At 42.6% G+C, this 15,821-nt stretch overlaps 1 protein-coding gene across 1 annotated transcript in view; it reads left to right on the top strand.

Annotated features, from left to right (window-relative positions):
* LOC309397251 (ATP-binding cassette sub-family C member 12-like) overlaps positions 1-15,821 on the top strand; it is a gene marked incomplete at its 5' end in the record, with an annotated part of 55,996 nt that overhangs the window by 25,307 nt on the left and 14,868 nt on the right. The window contains 8 exons of the mRNA XM_081963108.1: positions 241-444; positions 5,882-6,016; positions 8,635-8,740; positions 8,825-8,884; positions 10,767-10,856; positions 11,519-11,622; positions 12,831-13,028; positions 15,141-15,367. Of these exons, the coding sequence (XP_081819234.1) occupies positions 241-444; positions 5,882-6,016; positions 8,635-8,740; positions 8,825-8,884; positions 10,767-10,856; positions 11,519-11,622; positions 12,831-13,028; positions 15,141-15,367 (1,124 nt within the window). The remainder of the gene's footprint in view (positions 1-240; positions 445-5,881; positions 6,017-8,634; positions 8,741-8,824; positions 8,885-10,766; positions 10,857-11,518; positions 11,623-12,830; positions 13,029-15,140; positions 15,368-15,821) is intronic.

Raw genomic sequence — 15,821 nt, 5'->3', positions numbered from 1 at the left:
GCTGACTGTACGGTACTCTTAAGATGAACACCTGGCGGTCCTATCTGCTCTTACTAAAAAGGGCATCGCGGTCTATGGGATAAAGAATCAGTCCTCCGAACGTTTGTCATAAATGCCGGAAAAATTCATAACCTGACAATGCGACATAGTGTTAAGGATAGGAAGCTTTTAAAAAGGAAATGCTTATATGAATATTATATATTTGGGGTTGATTGATGTGCCCCTTCTGTTTTTTTAAAGATAGGAGAAGGGGGTGTGACCCTTTCTGGAGGCCAGAAGCAGAGAATTAATTTAGCTCGTGCTCTGTATGCAAACCGAGATATTTATTTATTGGATGACCCTTTGTCCGCCGTGGATGCTCAAGTTGGAAAGTCTATATTTGAAGAATGCATTAAGAAAGCTCTTAAAGAGAAAACCATCCTGCTGGTATCTCATCAGCTGCAGGTAAACGAGTTGCTGAAAGAAACGGGAAAGAATTTTATATGGAATAGCTATGAGGAATGTGGGTGGGACGTGGGGGGGGAGGGACACGGTGGCTCAGTGGCTAAGAGGCTGAGCTTGTCGATCAGAAAGATTGACAGTTCAGTGGTTTGAATCCCTAGTGCTGCGTAACGGAGTGAGCTCCCATTACTTGTCCCAGCTTCTGCCAACCTAGCAGTTCGAAAGCACATAAAAATGCAAGTAGACTTTCCTTGTCACAGGGTCACAAAAGGGGATCACATGACCCCAGGGCACTGCCACCGTCATAAATATGAGTCAGTTGCCAAGAGTCCAAGTTTTGAACAGGTGACCACGGGGATGCTGCAACGGTCGTAAGTGTAATAAATGGTCCTAAGTCACTTTTTTCAGTTCCGTTGTTACTTCGGATGTTGTACGTTGACGATTATCTGTATTCATTGTGCAGGATGGATTCTGACCTTTTGGGAAGTCTTTTAAAAGCTTCTTTTTATAGTTTATTAGCCGATAACCCAGATTGCCCGGGTATTTATTTATAGGGGGGAAATGCCCGGATCAAACATAATTTCTAATGTTGGATTTTCCCCCTTACCAGAGGGAGTCCTCTTGTGGAAGACTGTGAAGCCGTTACCATGGTAACTCCACTGCTCTGTACAGTAGAAGCCATTTTACGGCAGTACAGTAGAAGCCATTTTAAGGCACAACAGGCTGCAACAGAACACACACATATAAAATTTGAGATAATATCACACACACACACACACACACACACACACACACGACATAATATCAAGCAGTTACGGGATTTACCATATAACAGGCTATGGTTTTATGTACTATTTGGGACACAATACGTGTCAGCACTTCATCAAATCAATATTTCTTTGGTTGAGAACTTGTTCTTTCTTGGTCATCTGAACATATACACACAAAGCCATATAGATAGATAGATAGATAGATAGATAGATAGATAGATAGATAGATAGATAGATAGATAGATAGATAGATAGATAGATAGATGATAGATAGATAGATAGATAGATGATAGATAGATGATAGATAGATAGATAGATAGATAGATAGATAGATAGATAGATAGATAGATAGATGATAGATAGATAGATAGATAGATAGATAGATAGATAGATAGATAGATAGATAGATGATAGATAGATAGATGATAGATAGATAGATAGATAGATAGATAGATAGATAGATAGATAGATAGATAGATGAGAGAGAGAGAGAAAGAGATGATAGATAGATAAGATGCTTTTGGTTTTTTAAAAATAATTTTAAAGACTTTATCATCCTGGGACCTTTAAGGCATTTTTAGTCTGACTTTCTTCCCAGAATATTCCATTCTATTCCCCAAATCCCAATATTTCCCCCCCTCTCCATCTTTCTTGGTCAGTATGTCTTCAATACCTAGCATATTCAACCGATACTCCTCCCTGAGCTGTTTTCCAATTAACCCCCACCCTCCATTCCCTCCCTCATTTTTTTTTAAAATCCTGCAAACCATTAAAGCCTTTTCAGAGCTGCTAATATTTTCCTCTGGTGTGTGAACGTCCCCTTCATAATGACCTACATTTGGAGAGTAAGTGTGCTATTAGTTTAGAAGTAACAAGCATTCTGGGTTTTATGCCCACGGAGAGAGGCAATTGCACAGTGAGTCTAACAAAACAGAAAATGAATTAGAGCGTTTTGGCAACGCTCTTACAACACCGAGCAGAGAGGTGATGGCATGGCTTGGTTTTCAGGCAGTTGTTTGGAAGAATTGAGGTCAGCAATCATCTACCCTTTTCCACAGTAGATGCAACGTTTGAGAGGGTCTTCGGAGTTTTTGCCACCCAGGTTTTATTTTTCGTTGTTTAAAAGACTTTCTCAACACACTTACCCGCAGTTTTATTTTGTTAGTTCTTCCCACCTCCTCTCTTGAAAAATAAAGTGTCTTTTCCATACCAGCAGAGGGCACAGAAGTCCTGGTCCATTTGAAACAGAAGAGAAACAAAGATACTCAGTCTAAAGAATGGGGAGAATTTGTATCGTTTGACCTAAATGGAGCCCTTGGGGCTTACAGGTGGTACATTCTTCTTCCCAAAGCGATAATAATTTGTTGATATGGTTCCCCCCCCCTATAATAGTACTGTTGTTTCAGCCAGATCTAAGAAACCAGACTGTGCCCTATAAATGTATTTTCTAAAATTTGCACTCTTTTTCTGTTGAACAGAATCCCTGTGTCTCTGCCTCTATGTCTATATGTACTTTATCTGTCTATCTGTTTTCTATTGTGTGTGTATCTGTTTCTGTCTGTCTGTCTGTCTCTCTCTGACTCTCTCTCTCTCATACACACAGACACACAGGGAGGAAGGGAGGGAAGGAGAGAGAGAGAGACGCACACATAGACACAATGGGAATCCCTCTCATACACACACAGACACACAGCGAGGGAGGGAGGGAAGAAGGGAGGGAAGGAGAGAGAGAGAAACACATAAACACATATAGACAATGGGAATCTCTCTCTCTCTCACACACACACACACACACAGAGGGGGGGGAGAGAGACAGAGACAGAGACAGAGAGAGTGGGAGGGAGGGAGGGAGGGAGGGAGGGAGGGAAGGGGGAAGAGGGAGACTGAAATATGCATAAATCTGCCAAAATCCATTTTATTGGATCATTGCAATTTGTGATCCAATTCAGTTCCAGCTTGAATCCAGTTTGATTTCAAAAATCATTTCGATTCGCTTTGAACGTCTAAGCTAACTACTTTCATTCAAACTTCAAAAAAAAATTGATTTGAATAAAGGCTTCTGGGGCACACAGAGAAATTCTTCAAAATGGATCCGGATCAATTCAGTGGCATCAGTTTGACTGGACGGTTGCAACTGACTTGCCGATTCAGTTCAGAAGTCTCATCTGACCCAAAGCTTCATTTCTACAGCCCTCAAACCGAGTCTCCCAATTGAATCTTTTTATGCTGCTGCAATACAACGTACACTAGCTCCATCCACCAATCTCTAATTTTTTTTTCAATTGCTGTGTTTTATTTAATTGAATCTCTGTATCTTTCTGCCAACCTAGCAGTTCGAAAGCTCGTAAAAACGCAAGTAGGAAAATAGGAACCACCTTTGGTGGGAAGGTCACAGCGTTCCGTGCACCTTCGGCATTTAGTCATGCCAGCCACATGACCACGGAGACGTCTTTGGACAGTGCTGGCTCTTCGGCTTTGAAAAAGAGATAAGCACCGCCCCCTAGAGTTGGGAACGACTAGCACATATGTGCAAAGGAAACCTTTATCTTTCAGAACCAACAATCTCTTGCAATCTTGTCTGCAAATTGCAGCTAGTCCATCCATGCTGTCTATGAGAATAAATAACCAAAACGGGAGGTTTTAAAACTATGGCTTGCTTAAGATCGGGATTGGTGTTTACTTACCTTCCCTACCGGTTCGCAAATGCTTCACTCACTCACGCCACCTCTGTGCTTTCGTGCATGTGCTTTTGGCAGAAAAAGGGATGCCATAGAGATGGGGCGGGTGGGTGGAGGCACCCATGATTTCTGCTAACGGTTCGGGCGAACCGATCCAAGCCGGTAGCATACCACCTCTGCTTAAGATACTACCCAATATCCAATCCACACGTATAAAGGTTTAGATTGTTGGCCTCGTTTCAAAAGAGAAAGAAGAAAAAAATTGAGTTTGCAAGTCTGATAAAAGTGAGGGAGGAAGTCCAAAGGACAGAGGTTAATCCGTGATAAAAGTGCAAGACTGATAAAAGTGAGGGAGGGAGTCCAGGGGACAGACGTTAATCCATCTGTGTCCTTGGACGCAGCAATAATTTGAGAGGGAAGGTGAGCTGCTGGCACCTCTTCCTCTGCACAGTCATTCAAAGATTCTTCTTAATTTTAGCATTCTTCAAACATTGCCATCTTATCTCTGACTTAATGAGGGTGGCCAAAGGAAGGCTTGTGCTTTTCCTTCCTTAGCTTCATGTCCAGACTGCATAATTTGCCTATAAGAACTTTTGAAACTCTTATTCCCCCAAACAAACAAAGACATACAGGTAATCCTTGATTTACAATAATGTGTGTCAACTTGCAAAGCATTCAGGATCTGCTCTTGAGTTGCCATGGGCAGGAGGGGGGAGAACTGAAGGAGCAGCTCAGCAGCCACGTTCAGAAGTACATTCCACGAATACCTTTCTCAGATTACTGAAGGCCCGAGAGGCGTGTTTTCTGCAGCCCATAAAAGTGCCTCATTGGGCAATGTGATTAGTGACACACACTGGGAGGAGGGGGGAAACAGGGTCATAGTTGAACCGTAAATCACATGGGGCAGAGCCGTCTCCACTCGGGAACGTGCTGACATGTTGCTCCTAATAAATAACTGGATTTCTTTTGATCTTGATCTTGTGTCTCTTGAACTAACAACAATCCCGAGAGTCTACAGCTAGTCCTGGACTTACGACAGTCCATTTAGAAGCCATTCAAAGTTACAGAGGCATTGAAAAAAGTGACCTAGGACCATTTTTCACACTTACAACGTATTCATCCCCATGGTCATGTGATCAAAATGCAAACGCTTGGCAAACTGACTCATATTTATGACGATTCCAGAGCCGCCAAGGTCGCATGATCCCCTTTTGCGACCTTCTGATGAGCAAAGTCGGTGAAGAAGCCAGATTCACTTCACAACCAGATTACTAACTTAACAAGTGCATTGATTCGCTTAACGACTGCGGCAAGAAAGGTCACAAAATAGGGCCAAACTCACTTAACAAATACCTCACTTAGCGTGAAACTTTTAAACAAAAGTTTTGGCTCAACCGTGATCGTAAATCGAGGCTACCGTGATGGCACAGTGGTTAGAGTGCAGTACTGCAGGCTACTTCTGCTGACTGCTGGCTGCCTGCAATTTGGCAGTTCGAATCTCACCAGGCTCAAGGTTGACTCAGCCCCCCATCCTTCCAAGGTGGGTCAAATGAGGACCCAGATTGTTGGGGGCAAGAGGCTGACTCTGTAAACCACTTAGAGAGGACTGTAAAAGCGCTGTGAAGCGGTATGTAAGTCTAAGTGTTATTGCTATTCCATCCATCCATCCTCTCTCCCTCCCTCCCTCCCTCCCTCCTTCCTTCCTTCCTTGGTGGTACAATGGTTAGAATGCAGTATGGCAGGTTCTGCCCACAGGCAGCAGTTCAATCCTCAACCTTCTATCCTTCCGAGGTGAGTAAAACGAGGACCCAGATTATTGGGGGCCAGAGGCTTACTCTGTAAGCTGCTTAGAGAAGGCTATAAAGCACCATGAAGTGGTATATATGTCTAAGTGCTATTGCTATACTGGTTTAACCGTGGGGCCCTGAAATACAAACCCTGCAAGCTGCTCATTAGTTTACTGATTCTTTTCACTTTCTTTAATACCCGCAGTATCTGCAGTTTTGTGATCAAATCATCTTGTTGGAAGATGGGGAGATGTTGGAAAGTGGCTCCCACGCACAGCTGTTGAAAGCCAAGGGCCGTTATGCTCAACATTTTTATAACCAGCGTTCAGAAGACGTCATTGTGGGTTTTAGTTCTCCGGACTTATTTTGTGCTGCTGCCTATTAGCTTACCCAAAGTTAGTTCTCTGGTACTGGTGAAAGCTTCTAGAAGAACTGACACAGCATACTGTAGAATTTGAAGCCTTTTGATGCCTTTTACCAGCAACTGTTGTGCAGGATAGAGACATTCAAAAGATTGGACAAGCTTTTGTCTGAAACTTTATAGGGTTTCCTACCTAAGCAGGGGATTGGACTAGAAGACCTCCAAGCTCCCTTCCAACTGCATTCTTCTCTTCTCTTCTCTTTTTACCGTATTTGTATTGTATTTGTACCGGAGACAAATTCCTTTTGTGTCCAGTCACACTTGGCCAATAAAGAATTCTATTCTATTCTATTCTATTCTATTCTATTCCATTCCACTCCACTTTCTATTCTATTCTATTCCACTCCACTCCACTCCACTCCACTCCACTCCACATTCTATTCTATTCCATTCCACTCCACTCAACTTTCTATTCTATTCTATTCTATTCTATTCCATTCCATCCATTCCATTCCATTCCTATTTCTATTCTTGCTTTAAAACCTCCAAAGTCCCCTCCAACTCTGTTATTCCATTTTAATGCCTAATGCACACTTCCCAAGCATGAGTGCAAATAACAGTGTGGATCATGCACCAACACTGGCTCTCTTCTGAGATTTCCATTGCCATCGCAAAGTTTTCGAAGCATGCCCCGATGAAGAGAGAATGCACAACAGCCGCAACGTCTGTGTGGAGAGCAAAGGGGATGTGACTCATGCAATCAGCATCCCAGGAAATACTGTGATACTTTTCTGCATGCGGAATGTGATATTCCAGGCATGTGCCAAAAGGACAAGATTGTGGCTCAACTGCCACCGTGCTGCAAGAGCCAGCATAGTTTTGCATTCTAGTGCATGCAAAGATGACAAAGGAGAGAGAGGGTTACACAGAGAGGCATAGCTTTAGAGATAATCATATGCAAAAAAAAAAACCTACTTATTAGCGTAATGTGGGTAATGGCAGGTCCAGTTACTGTTGAATCTCAACTTTCATAAAACCTAGCTAATATGGATAATAGCAGTGGGTGATAGGAACTGAACTCTTAACAATATCTGGGTGGCTATACATTTCGCAGTCTAATGGATGATATTTATGGCTCAGTGATCATTATAGCTTAGGAGTATCCCCTGGATAAGAAAATCAATGGAAACAATTTCTGGAGAACATTATAGATAGTTCTCGACTTACAGCAGTTCATTTAATCACCGTTCAAATTTAAAACGGCATTTAAAAAGCGACTTATGACTGTTTTTTCACACTTAAGACCATTGAAGCCTCCCCATGATGACACGATCAAAATTCAGATGCTTGAGTCTGACCCAGCTCCCCAAACATGACAAACCCCCTGAAGTTAATGCAAAGATTCCTTTATGAGGAGCACCAGCAGCCCTGGCAAAAAGTTTCTCTCTCAACGCCACATCTATTCATCTCTGCCCCCTGTCTTTTATCCCCAGAGCGCGGGTGGGGCTTTGCTACCAGCAGTGGCTCTTCCATCCCAAGGATCGGCCCATAGATTTCCGCTGCTCTCCTCTCCTCTGCCTTCTGTGCATCTGTGCGTCAGGCACAGGACACAGCTCCTCCTCCTCTTCCTCATTAACCACTTCCAGACCTGGGGGCTGTTGACTCTCCATCTGAGGGCTGATGGATGTCCCATGCTCTGCCTCTGTCTCTCTCTCTCTGCCAGCTCCATTCCCTCTTCCCCCTCGGAGCTCTCAGGTTGGCCTGATACTGACCCTGAACTCCAATACCACCTCCTCCTCTGATTTGGCGGCTGATAGACCACAACAGCTTGACAGCTGGTTCATATTTATGACTGTTGCACTGTCCCGGAATTACGTGATCCCCTTTTTGCGACCTTCCGAGAAGCAATGACAATGGGGAAGCCAAATTCACTTCACCACCATGTTACTAACTTAATAACCACTATGATTCACTTAACAGCTGTGGTAAGAAAGGTCTTAAAATGGGACAAAACTCACTTAAGAAATGTCTCACTTAGCAACAGAAATCTTGGGCTTAATTACAGTCATTGGTCGAGGACTATCTATATCTGTAAGTTGAGGAGTATCCATATCACATTGAGCTTGTAGGCTTCCAGGAGACATCTGCTTAGAAGTTGTAGGTAACAAGCTGTTGGACTAAACTGACTTGGGGGTTGAATCAACAAGGGTATTTTTAGATTCTTAACAGATGAGGAAAAATTGTCAGGACTTAGAACAACCAATAGTCTTTAGAAACAATAGCTAAAATAACTTCCTTTGGTCAGTATTCCTTCCAGTAACTGGATGCTGAAGAAAAACAGGAACAAATAGGTGTTATCCTCAAGACCAGTTTATGGGGTGTCCTGTGGGTAAGGCCAGGGATGAGGAACGATGGCCCTTTTATGACTTGTGGACTTCAACTCCCAGCATTCATGTTGGCTCAGGAATTCTGGGAGTTGAAGTCCCCAAGTCATAAAGGGAGCCATCGTTCCCCATCTCTGGGTTAGACAGATGTTGTATATGATCTAGCTGGGCTTCTTCATTGTCAAACAAAAAATATATATTTGTTTACTTTAGATTGCAGACAACCAATTTCTTTCAGCATCGTCAGATGAATCAATGAAAAAGAAACACATCCAGGCTCACGATTCAGACATCTCTGCCACAGAAATGAAAGTCCCTGGTAAAATCGTTTCCTTTCCTCCTTTATATTTTTAACAATCAGAAGTATTAGCTTGACTTTCCCTCTCACTTTTCATCTCCCAAGGTTTTGAGGAGTCTGATGATATGGAGACTAAGAAAGACCTTGAAGAAGGAACAATCAGAAGTAAGTTTCACTTTGTCTTCCTGCACGATTAAATCCCCAAATCTCACTGTCAAAATGTATTGCACACCAAATAGTTGAGGCAAGTAAGCAAGATAGTTACCTTGCTGAAGAAGTAGTGGAAGAATAGCCATCTGTATTACAATTGTAGAAGCAAATTATTCTGGCTGGACAACTTCCTTGGTAGACTTTACTTGTAGTAAGGGTGTTCTAACTTGGGAACCCCATAGCTGGGTTCTAGATTTGGTTTAACAGAAGAGTCACTTGGTTGACTAGTCATGTGTTGTTCAAACCAACAATATTATGGCTTCACATGATAGTCTCGGTCATGGAAGACAAAACCTCTGGTCCCAGTGACCAACCCAAATTGGATCCGTGGAACACGCTGAATGCAAGTGACCCAACGGCATGTCTGGCTAGGGAATTCTGAGTTGAAGTCACATAGTTGGGAAACATTGAACGAGATGCTGTGAGGCAACGAACATGCTCTAGTAGGGTAGAAAGGTAAGGAGTGGTTTTTCCTCCGCTACCTGTGGCTGACTATGAGGGCCAGTGCTCATCTCCATTTCAAGGCCATTGTCCCTGGGCTGTCTGAAGACATTTCCATGGTCATGTGCCAGCATGACATCATCACCGAAATGGTGCCTGTCTATCTACTTGCATTTGCATGCTTTTTGGACTGCTAGGTTGGCAGGAGCTGAGCTGAGGACGGGAGCTCATCCTGTGTGTATTGCTCAGGTCTTAAAGTTGGGCTGCTGGTTTTTGGCCCACAAGCTCTAACCACTGAGACCTAAAAAGTTAGAGACCTAACCACTGAGCCTAAAAAGTTCTGAAGAGGAAATGAAAAAAAAAAAAAGCTTAAACTCCAAACTAAATCAGCCCCTTGGGGCAGTTTTCCTTCTGACCTGCCTCTCCTTCGTTCACAATCAAAAGAGGAGAATGAGAAAATCAATTGGGTTTTGCATCCCAGCTGCTGACAGTATTGATCACTTCAGGTAAATCAATCTCCCCTCCAATTGCATTCGTGTCACGGGCTCCCATTCATTCAACAGCCATTAGAGAAACAAAAGAAGCATTTTCCATATGGCTTCATCCAGGGGGAATGGCAGGGGGGGGGTGTTGCTAGGCTCAACCCCATGTCCAATTTTCTTGAAATGAATAAAATAGAATAGAAAATAGGACTAGAAAATAGGATTAGAATAGAATAGAGTGGAGTAGAGCAGAGCAGAGCAGAGCAGAGTAGAATAAGTAGAATAAGTAGAATAGAGTAGAATAGAATACAATAGAGTAAAATACAATAGAATATAGAATAGAATATAGAGTAGAGCAGAGTAGAATAAGTAGAATAAAATATAGAATAGAGTTGAGTAAAATACAATAGAATATAGAATAGAATATAGAGTAGAGTAGAGTAGAGTAGAATAGAATAGAATAGAATAGAATAGAATAGAATTTTTTATTGGCCGGGTGTGATTGGACACACAAGGAATTTGTCTTTGGTGCAGATGCTCTCAGTGTACATAAAGGAAAAAATACACTCGTCACGAATCATAAGGTACAACATTATTTCTTTAGCAGAGTGATGGGGAAAAAACTGTCCTTGTGTCTAGTTGTTCTGGTGTGCAGTGCTCTATAGAGTCGTGTTGAGGGTAGGAGTTGAAACAATTTATGTCCAGGATGTGAGGGGTCTGTAGATATTTTCACAGCCCTCTCTTTGACTCGTACAGTGTACAGATCCTCAATGGAAGGCAGGTTGGCAGTCATTGTTTTGTCTGCAGTTCTAATTATCCTCTGAAGTCTGTGTCTGTCTTGCTGGAATGCATGAGAATTGTCATCCCCGGGTAAGGTTGCAGCGCGAATAAATGCTTGGTGATTTCTGCCACAGCCCCAGAAGACCAGCTGATTCAAAAAGAGGAGAAGGCAGAAGGTTGGATCAAATGGAAAACCTACCATACTTATATCAAGGCATCTGGAGGTACAGGCCATAACCGGCTGCACAATTTCTGAAATGCATTTGTTCCAGGGGAGGGTTGCTCCCAGCAATTACTGCCAGTTCGGTGCACACAAAAATTTTGCACATGCTTCCTCACAAGGCCATTCATTTGGTTTAAACAAGGTTCAAATCTCCTCCCACCCTTCCCTTCCTTTCTCCCCAAATCTCTGGGCATGTGAGAATTCCTTTTAGTTTTATTTTGGCAGTATTGGATTTTGTTTTTGTGGGCAACAGGAAGGAAGACCACTAATGAGGTGGGTGTTTTTCTGTGACATATATTTCCTTCCCACAGCACCAAAGTTTCTCTTCCTGGCTCCATATCTTTGTGATGAAATGAAATGTCCACTGGAAGGAGCTTCTTCGTTACATTTAATTCTTTTGGAATTAAATAGAATGGGATTTTTAACCCTTCACCTTATTTATTGGATTGGGAACTAACTGAGCAGGCTACCTTCTCACAGTAGGCTAAGACGCAAAAGAATTCACCAAGATTACAAACTCCCAAAGCTAACTAAGTTTAGCATGTTGGGCAAATGCAGCAGCTAGCTCTTCACCTGAGCTTGTTCAGTGGTTGTGTGAACTCAGTCTTTTTATCCTCAGGAATGCAGCCGGGTTTGACATCCTATGTCTATCCTCCCTCCTAGGTTTTCTATTGTGGTTTGTCATCATTCTTCTCTTTGTTCTGATGATTGCCAGCGCAGCTTTCAGCAACTGGTGGTTGAGTTTCTGGCTAAACCAAGGATCTGGGGTAAGTAAGTGCCATTTGGCACCAAAATATCATTCTGTTTATGTCGGGGGTGTCCCACCTTGATAATTTGAAGACTTATGGACTCCAACTCCCAGAATCCGGTCAGAGTTTGTTGCAAAAATCAAATCCGGAAAGCACAAACAGATAACTGATTCAGCAGGATTCATTAACTTCTTTATACACATGAATACATGTACAATACCAACAGCAGGCACCACCTTTGGTGGGAAGGTAACAGCATTCCGTGCACATTCAGCATTTAGTCATGCCAGTCACATGACCACGGAGACGTCTTCGGACAGTGCTGGCTCTTCAGTTTGAAACAGAGATGAGAGTCAGGAACGACTAACAGTTATGTTCCACCTTTACCTTTACCTAACGAAATCATCATTTCAGTCAGAACTCTTCCACAAACTCTGACAGCAGCTGTTTGCAAACAGTTCCCATCTTTATTATTATTTCTCAATGAAAGGATAAATATGCAGTCATTCATTCATGGCCGCATGGTGCTTTGAATCAGAAAGCGGGCAGCCTGCTTGAATGAAGAACAGATATGCAGTGACGGACATCTCATTTGAGATTCACAACTACTGGTAACCGATCCTAAAGCCAAAGTCACACTATAAATGAGCAATATGCTATTGCGTATCTTACACAATTCCTCTTCTCTTATGGCAGTGGAAAGCAGCCTCTAGACCCGTGATGGCAAGCCATCGTCCAGCTCAGCTCCACCGTGAATGTGTGCGTGTCTCCTGCCGGCCAGCTGATTTTTGGATCTCTGCTGCGCATGCTGGAGACCTGTGCATGTGGGGGGGACAAGAGGGTCATGTGCAAATGCATGGGGGAGCTCTGGGGAGGGTGTGTGCAGCGCAACCCCTTCTGGCCCGTTTTTGGTCCCAGGAGGCTTCAGGGAAGTCGACTAGACCCAAAATGGGGCATGGGTGGTGCGATTTCGGCACAAAGGACAAAAAGGTTAGCCATCACTGCTCTAGACTTAATTCCATACGTTTTTGTTTTGGAAATCTGCCTTGACCGAGATAGAGATATAACTGATGTTCCTTTTTATCCCATCCCCTATTTGAGAAATGAGGACAAGCTTTTCTTCTTCTTCTTCTTCTTCTTCTTCTTCTTCTTCTTCTTCTTCTTCTTCTTCTTCTTCTTCTTCTTCTTCTTCTTCTTCTTCTTTTTGCTTGAAATCTGGTCTTCAGAACACAACCTGTAGCCATCCTCAAAACACAACCTGCGATGAGGGCAGCATCACCAAAAATCCTCAGCTTCACTTCTACCAGCTGGTCTACGGGATGAGTGTGGTTGCCATGATTATCCTGAGTTTTATCAAAGGTTATGGTTTCACGAAGTTGACCTTACGAGCTGCCTCCAACCTCCATAACACCATGTTTTACAAGGTATCATTAAACTTTGGTTAACCATTATCGTGGTTTTATATATATAAAACCATATATTATATTATATTTATATTATAGACCTAATTTGGTGTGTGTGAGAGTGTGTATGTGAGAGAGAGGGGGGAGGGAGGGAGGGAGAGAGAGAGAGAGAGAGAGAGAACCCTCCAATGTTCTATCAGGCAGGAACAACCAGATTCATGCTTGTAGAGTTATTTATCTGGTTTGTCAAGCATGTATGAGAAAACAAGTATAAGTATGAATGCAACACAAAAACATATAAGCATAAGCAGGTATATGTATATACATAAGAAATGAGTATAAATAAATGGGGACAGTAGGACAGGCACGCTGGTGTGTTTATGCATGCCCCCTTTACGGACCTCTTAGGAAAGATAGATAGATAGATAGATAGATAGATAGATAGATAGATAGATAGATAGATAGATAGATAGATAGACAGACAGACAGACAGACAGACAGACAGACAGACAGACAGACAGACAGACAGACACAACACAACACAACACAACACAACACAACACAATACAGATAGATAGATAGATAGATAGATAGATAGATAGATAGATAAATACAATACAATACAATACAGATGATAGATAGATAGATAGATAGATAGATAGATAGATAGATAGATAGATAGATAGATAGATAGATACATACATACATACATACATACATACAATACAATACAATACAATACAGACAGACAGACAGGTAATTACAGACAGACAGACAGACAGACATGGAATACAGCATAGACAAACAGGTGAGATCTGGATTTTTCCTCAAGGCCAAAAGGGCATTTCTATAGAAATCTTCCATGTCCATTGATCCAATTTTTTAAACAAAACTAAACTAAAACTAAAATAAAGCTAAAGCTTAGCAAAGACTTTATAACTTGTTGATGAATTTCAGAAACGCAGGAAATAAAATTCCAGGAAAGGTTTGTGGCCTGAATCCACTTACAGCTAACAATCTGGTATCAGGAAGTAGTTTTCTTCCAAGTCAATTAAATTCTCTGTTGGATATTGCTTTCCAGCAAAGGATCTGGTTGGAAGGTTTTGCCCAAATTATGGCTGGTTTTGCAGACTGAATTGACAGAGCTCGGCCATCTGTTAAGTGCCTTCCTCTTTCAAGCTACATAAACTTCATCTCCCAGAATTTCTCAACTCACTTAAACATAAGTAACCTGGAGGTCACCTTCATTTAGGAAGACTAGCATAAATCGGTGGAGAGCAGATGAATTTGAGAACCATATTTGAGAACCATATTTGAGAACCCAACAATGTTGTTCTATTATTTTGCACTTAGCTAAAACAGATATTGGGGACATAGTGGCTCAGTGGATAAGACACTGAACTTATCGACCACAAAGGTCAGCAGTTCAGCGGTTCGACTCCCTAGCGCCGTGTAATGGAGTGAGCTCCCGTTCTTTGTCCCAGCTTCTGCCAACCAAACAGTTCGAAAGCATGTAAAATGCAAGTAGAAAAATAGGGACCACCTTTGGCGGGAAGGAAACAGTGTTCCCTGCACCTTTGGCGTTTACTCCTGCTGGCCACAGGATCACAGAGACGTCTTCAGACAGCGCTGGCTCTTCGGCTTTGAAACGGAGATGAGCACTGCCCCCCTAGGGTAGGGAACAACTAGCACCTATGTGCGAGGGGAACCTTTAACATAAAACAGATATTAAGATTCGGCAAAAAAAAAAACCAACCTATTTCTAGCAGAAGGCTTTAATTTCTCGCACTGCAGTCCTAGGATGGTAATTCTTATTGATTCCGAATACTTTCTCCAAGCACATGTTATTAGACATGAATCCAGCCGCTCTCTCTTCTTTGCTCCTTCATAAAACAGCCTTCAAAATCTCTTCTAGTCATTGGGGGGGAAAGGAAACAGACGACCGTGTTTTGCATTGATGCTGAAGCTTAGGTAAAACCGACCTATTTCTGCCATCCAAAAAACTGAGCGCTTACAAAAGGCTTAACTGTCATCTCATGGCATTGTTATTTTCATTCTACGTTGTTTGTTGCATATTGTAGTGCTCTCTTCTCCCTGCCCCCCCCCCCAAACACCTACCCCACTTATCTACAGATCTTGAAGAGTCCAATGAATTTCTTCGATACCAATCCCACCGGCAGAATCATAAACCGTTTCTCTAAGGATATGGACGAAGTGGACACGCGATTGCCATTTTACCTTGAGAACTTCCTGCTGCAGTTTTTCGGAGTCCTGGCCATCTTTACAATGGTCACCGTCATCTTCCCTTACCTCCTCATCAGCATGGCTGTCCTAACGATCATCTTCATTCTGCTCTTCCAGTAAGTGGGATGTCCTGCACGGGTGCGGCCGATGCATTTTATAAATAGATGATCGACGGCAGCAGCGCTTAGACTTATACACCGCTTTACAGTGCTTTACAGCCCCTCCCTAAGCGGTTTACAGAGTCAGCCTCTTGCCCCCAACAATCAGAGTCCTCATTTTACCCACCTCGGAAGGATGGAAGGCTGAGTCCACCTTGAGCCTGGTGAGATTTGAACTGCCGAATTGCAGGCAGCTGGCAGTCAGCAGAAGTAGCCTGCAGTACTGCACTCTAACCACTGCACCACTATGGCTCTTAGATTATTTTTTCCCTTATGCCATCACTCTGCTGAACATCTAATTCCCGCATTACTATCTTGGGTCTATTGACCCCTTGTTCTATGTCTGTAGTATTGTTATCCTCCTTCCCACCTTCTCTACTACTCCCTCTGATATCATTATTATGATTATAAT

This window comes from Natrix helvetica (genome assembly GCF_964273705.1).
Source record: "Natrix helvetica genome assembly, chromosome: 10".
Classification (NCBI taxonomy): domain Eukaryota; kingdom Metazoa; phylum Chordata; class Lepidosauria; order Squamata; family Natricidae; genus Natrix; species Natrix helvetica.
This window is presented reverse-complemented; position numbering and strand designations above follow the sequence as displayed.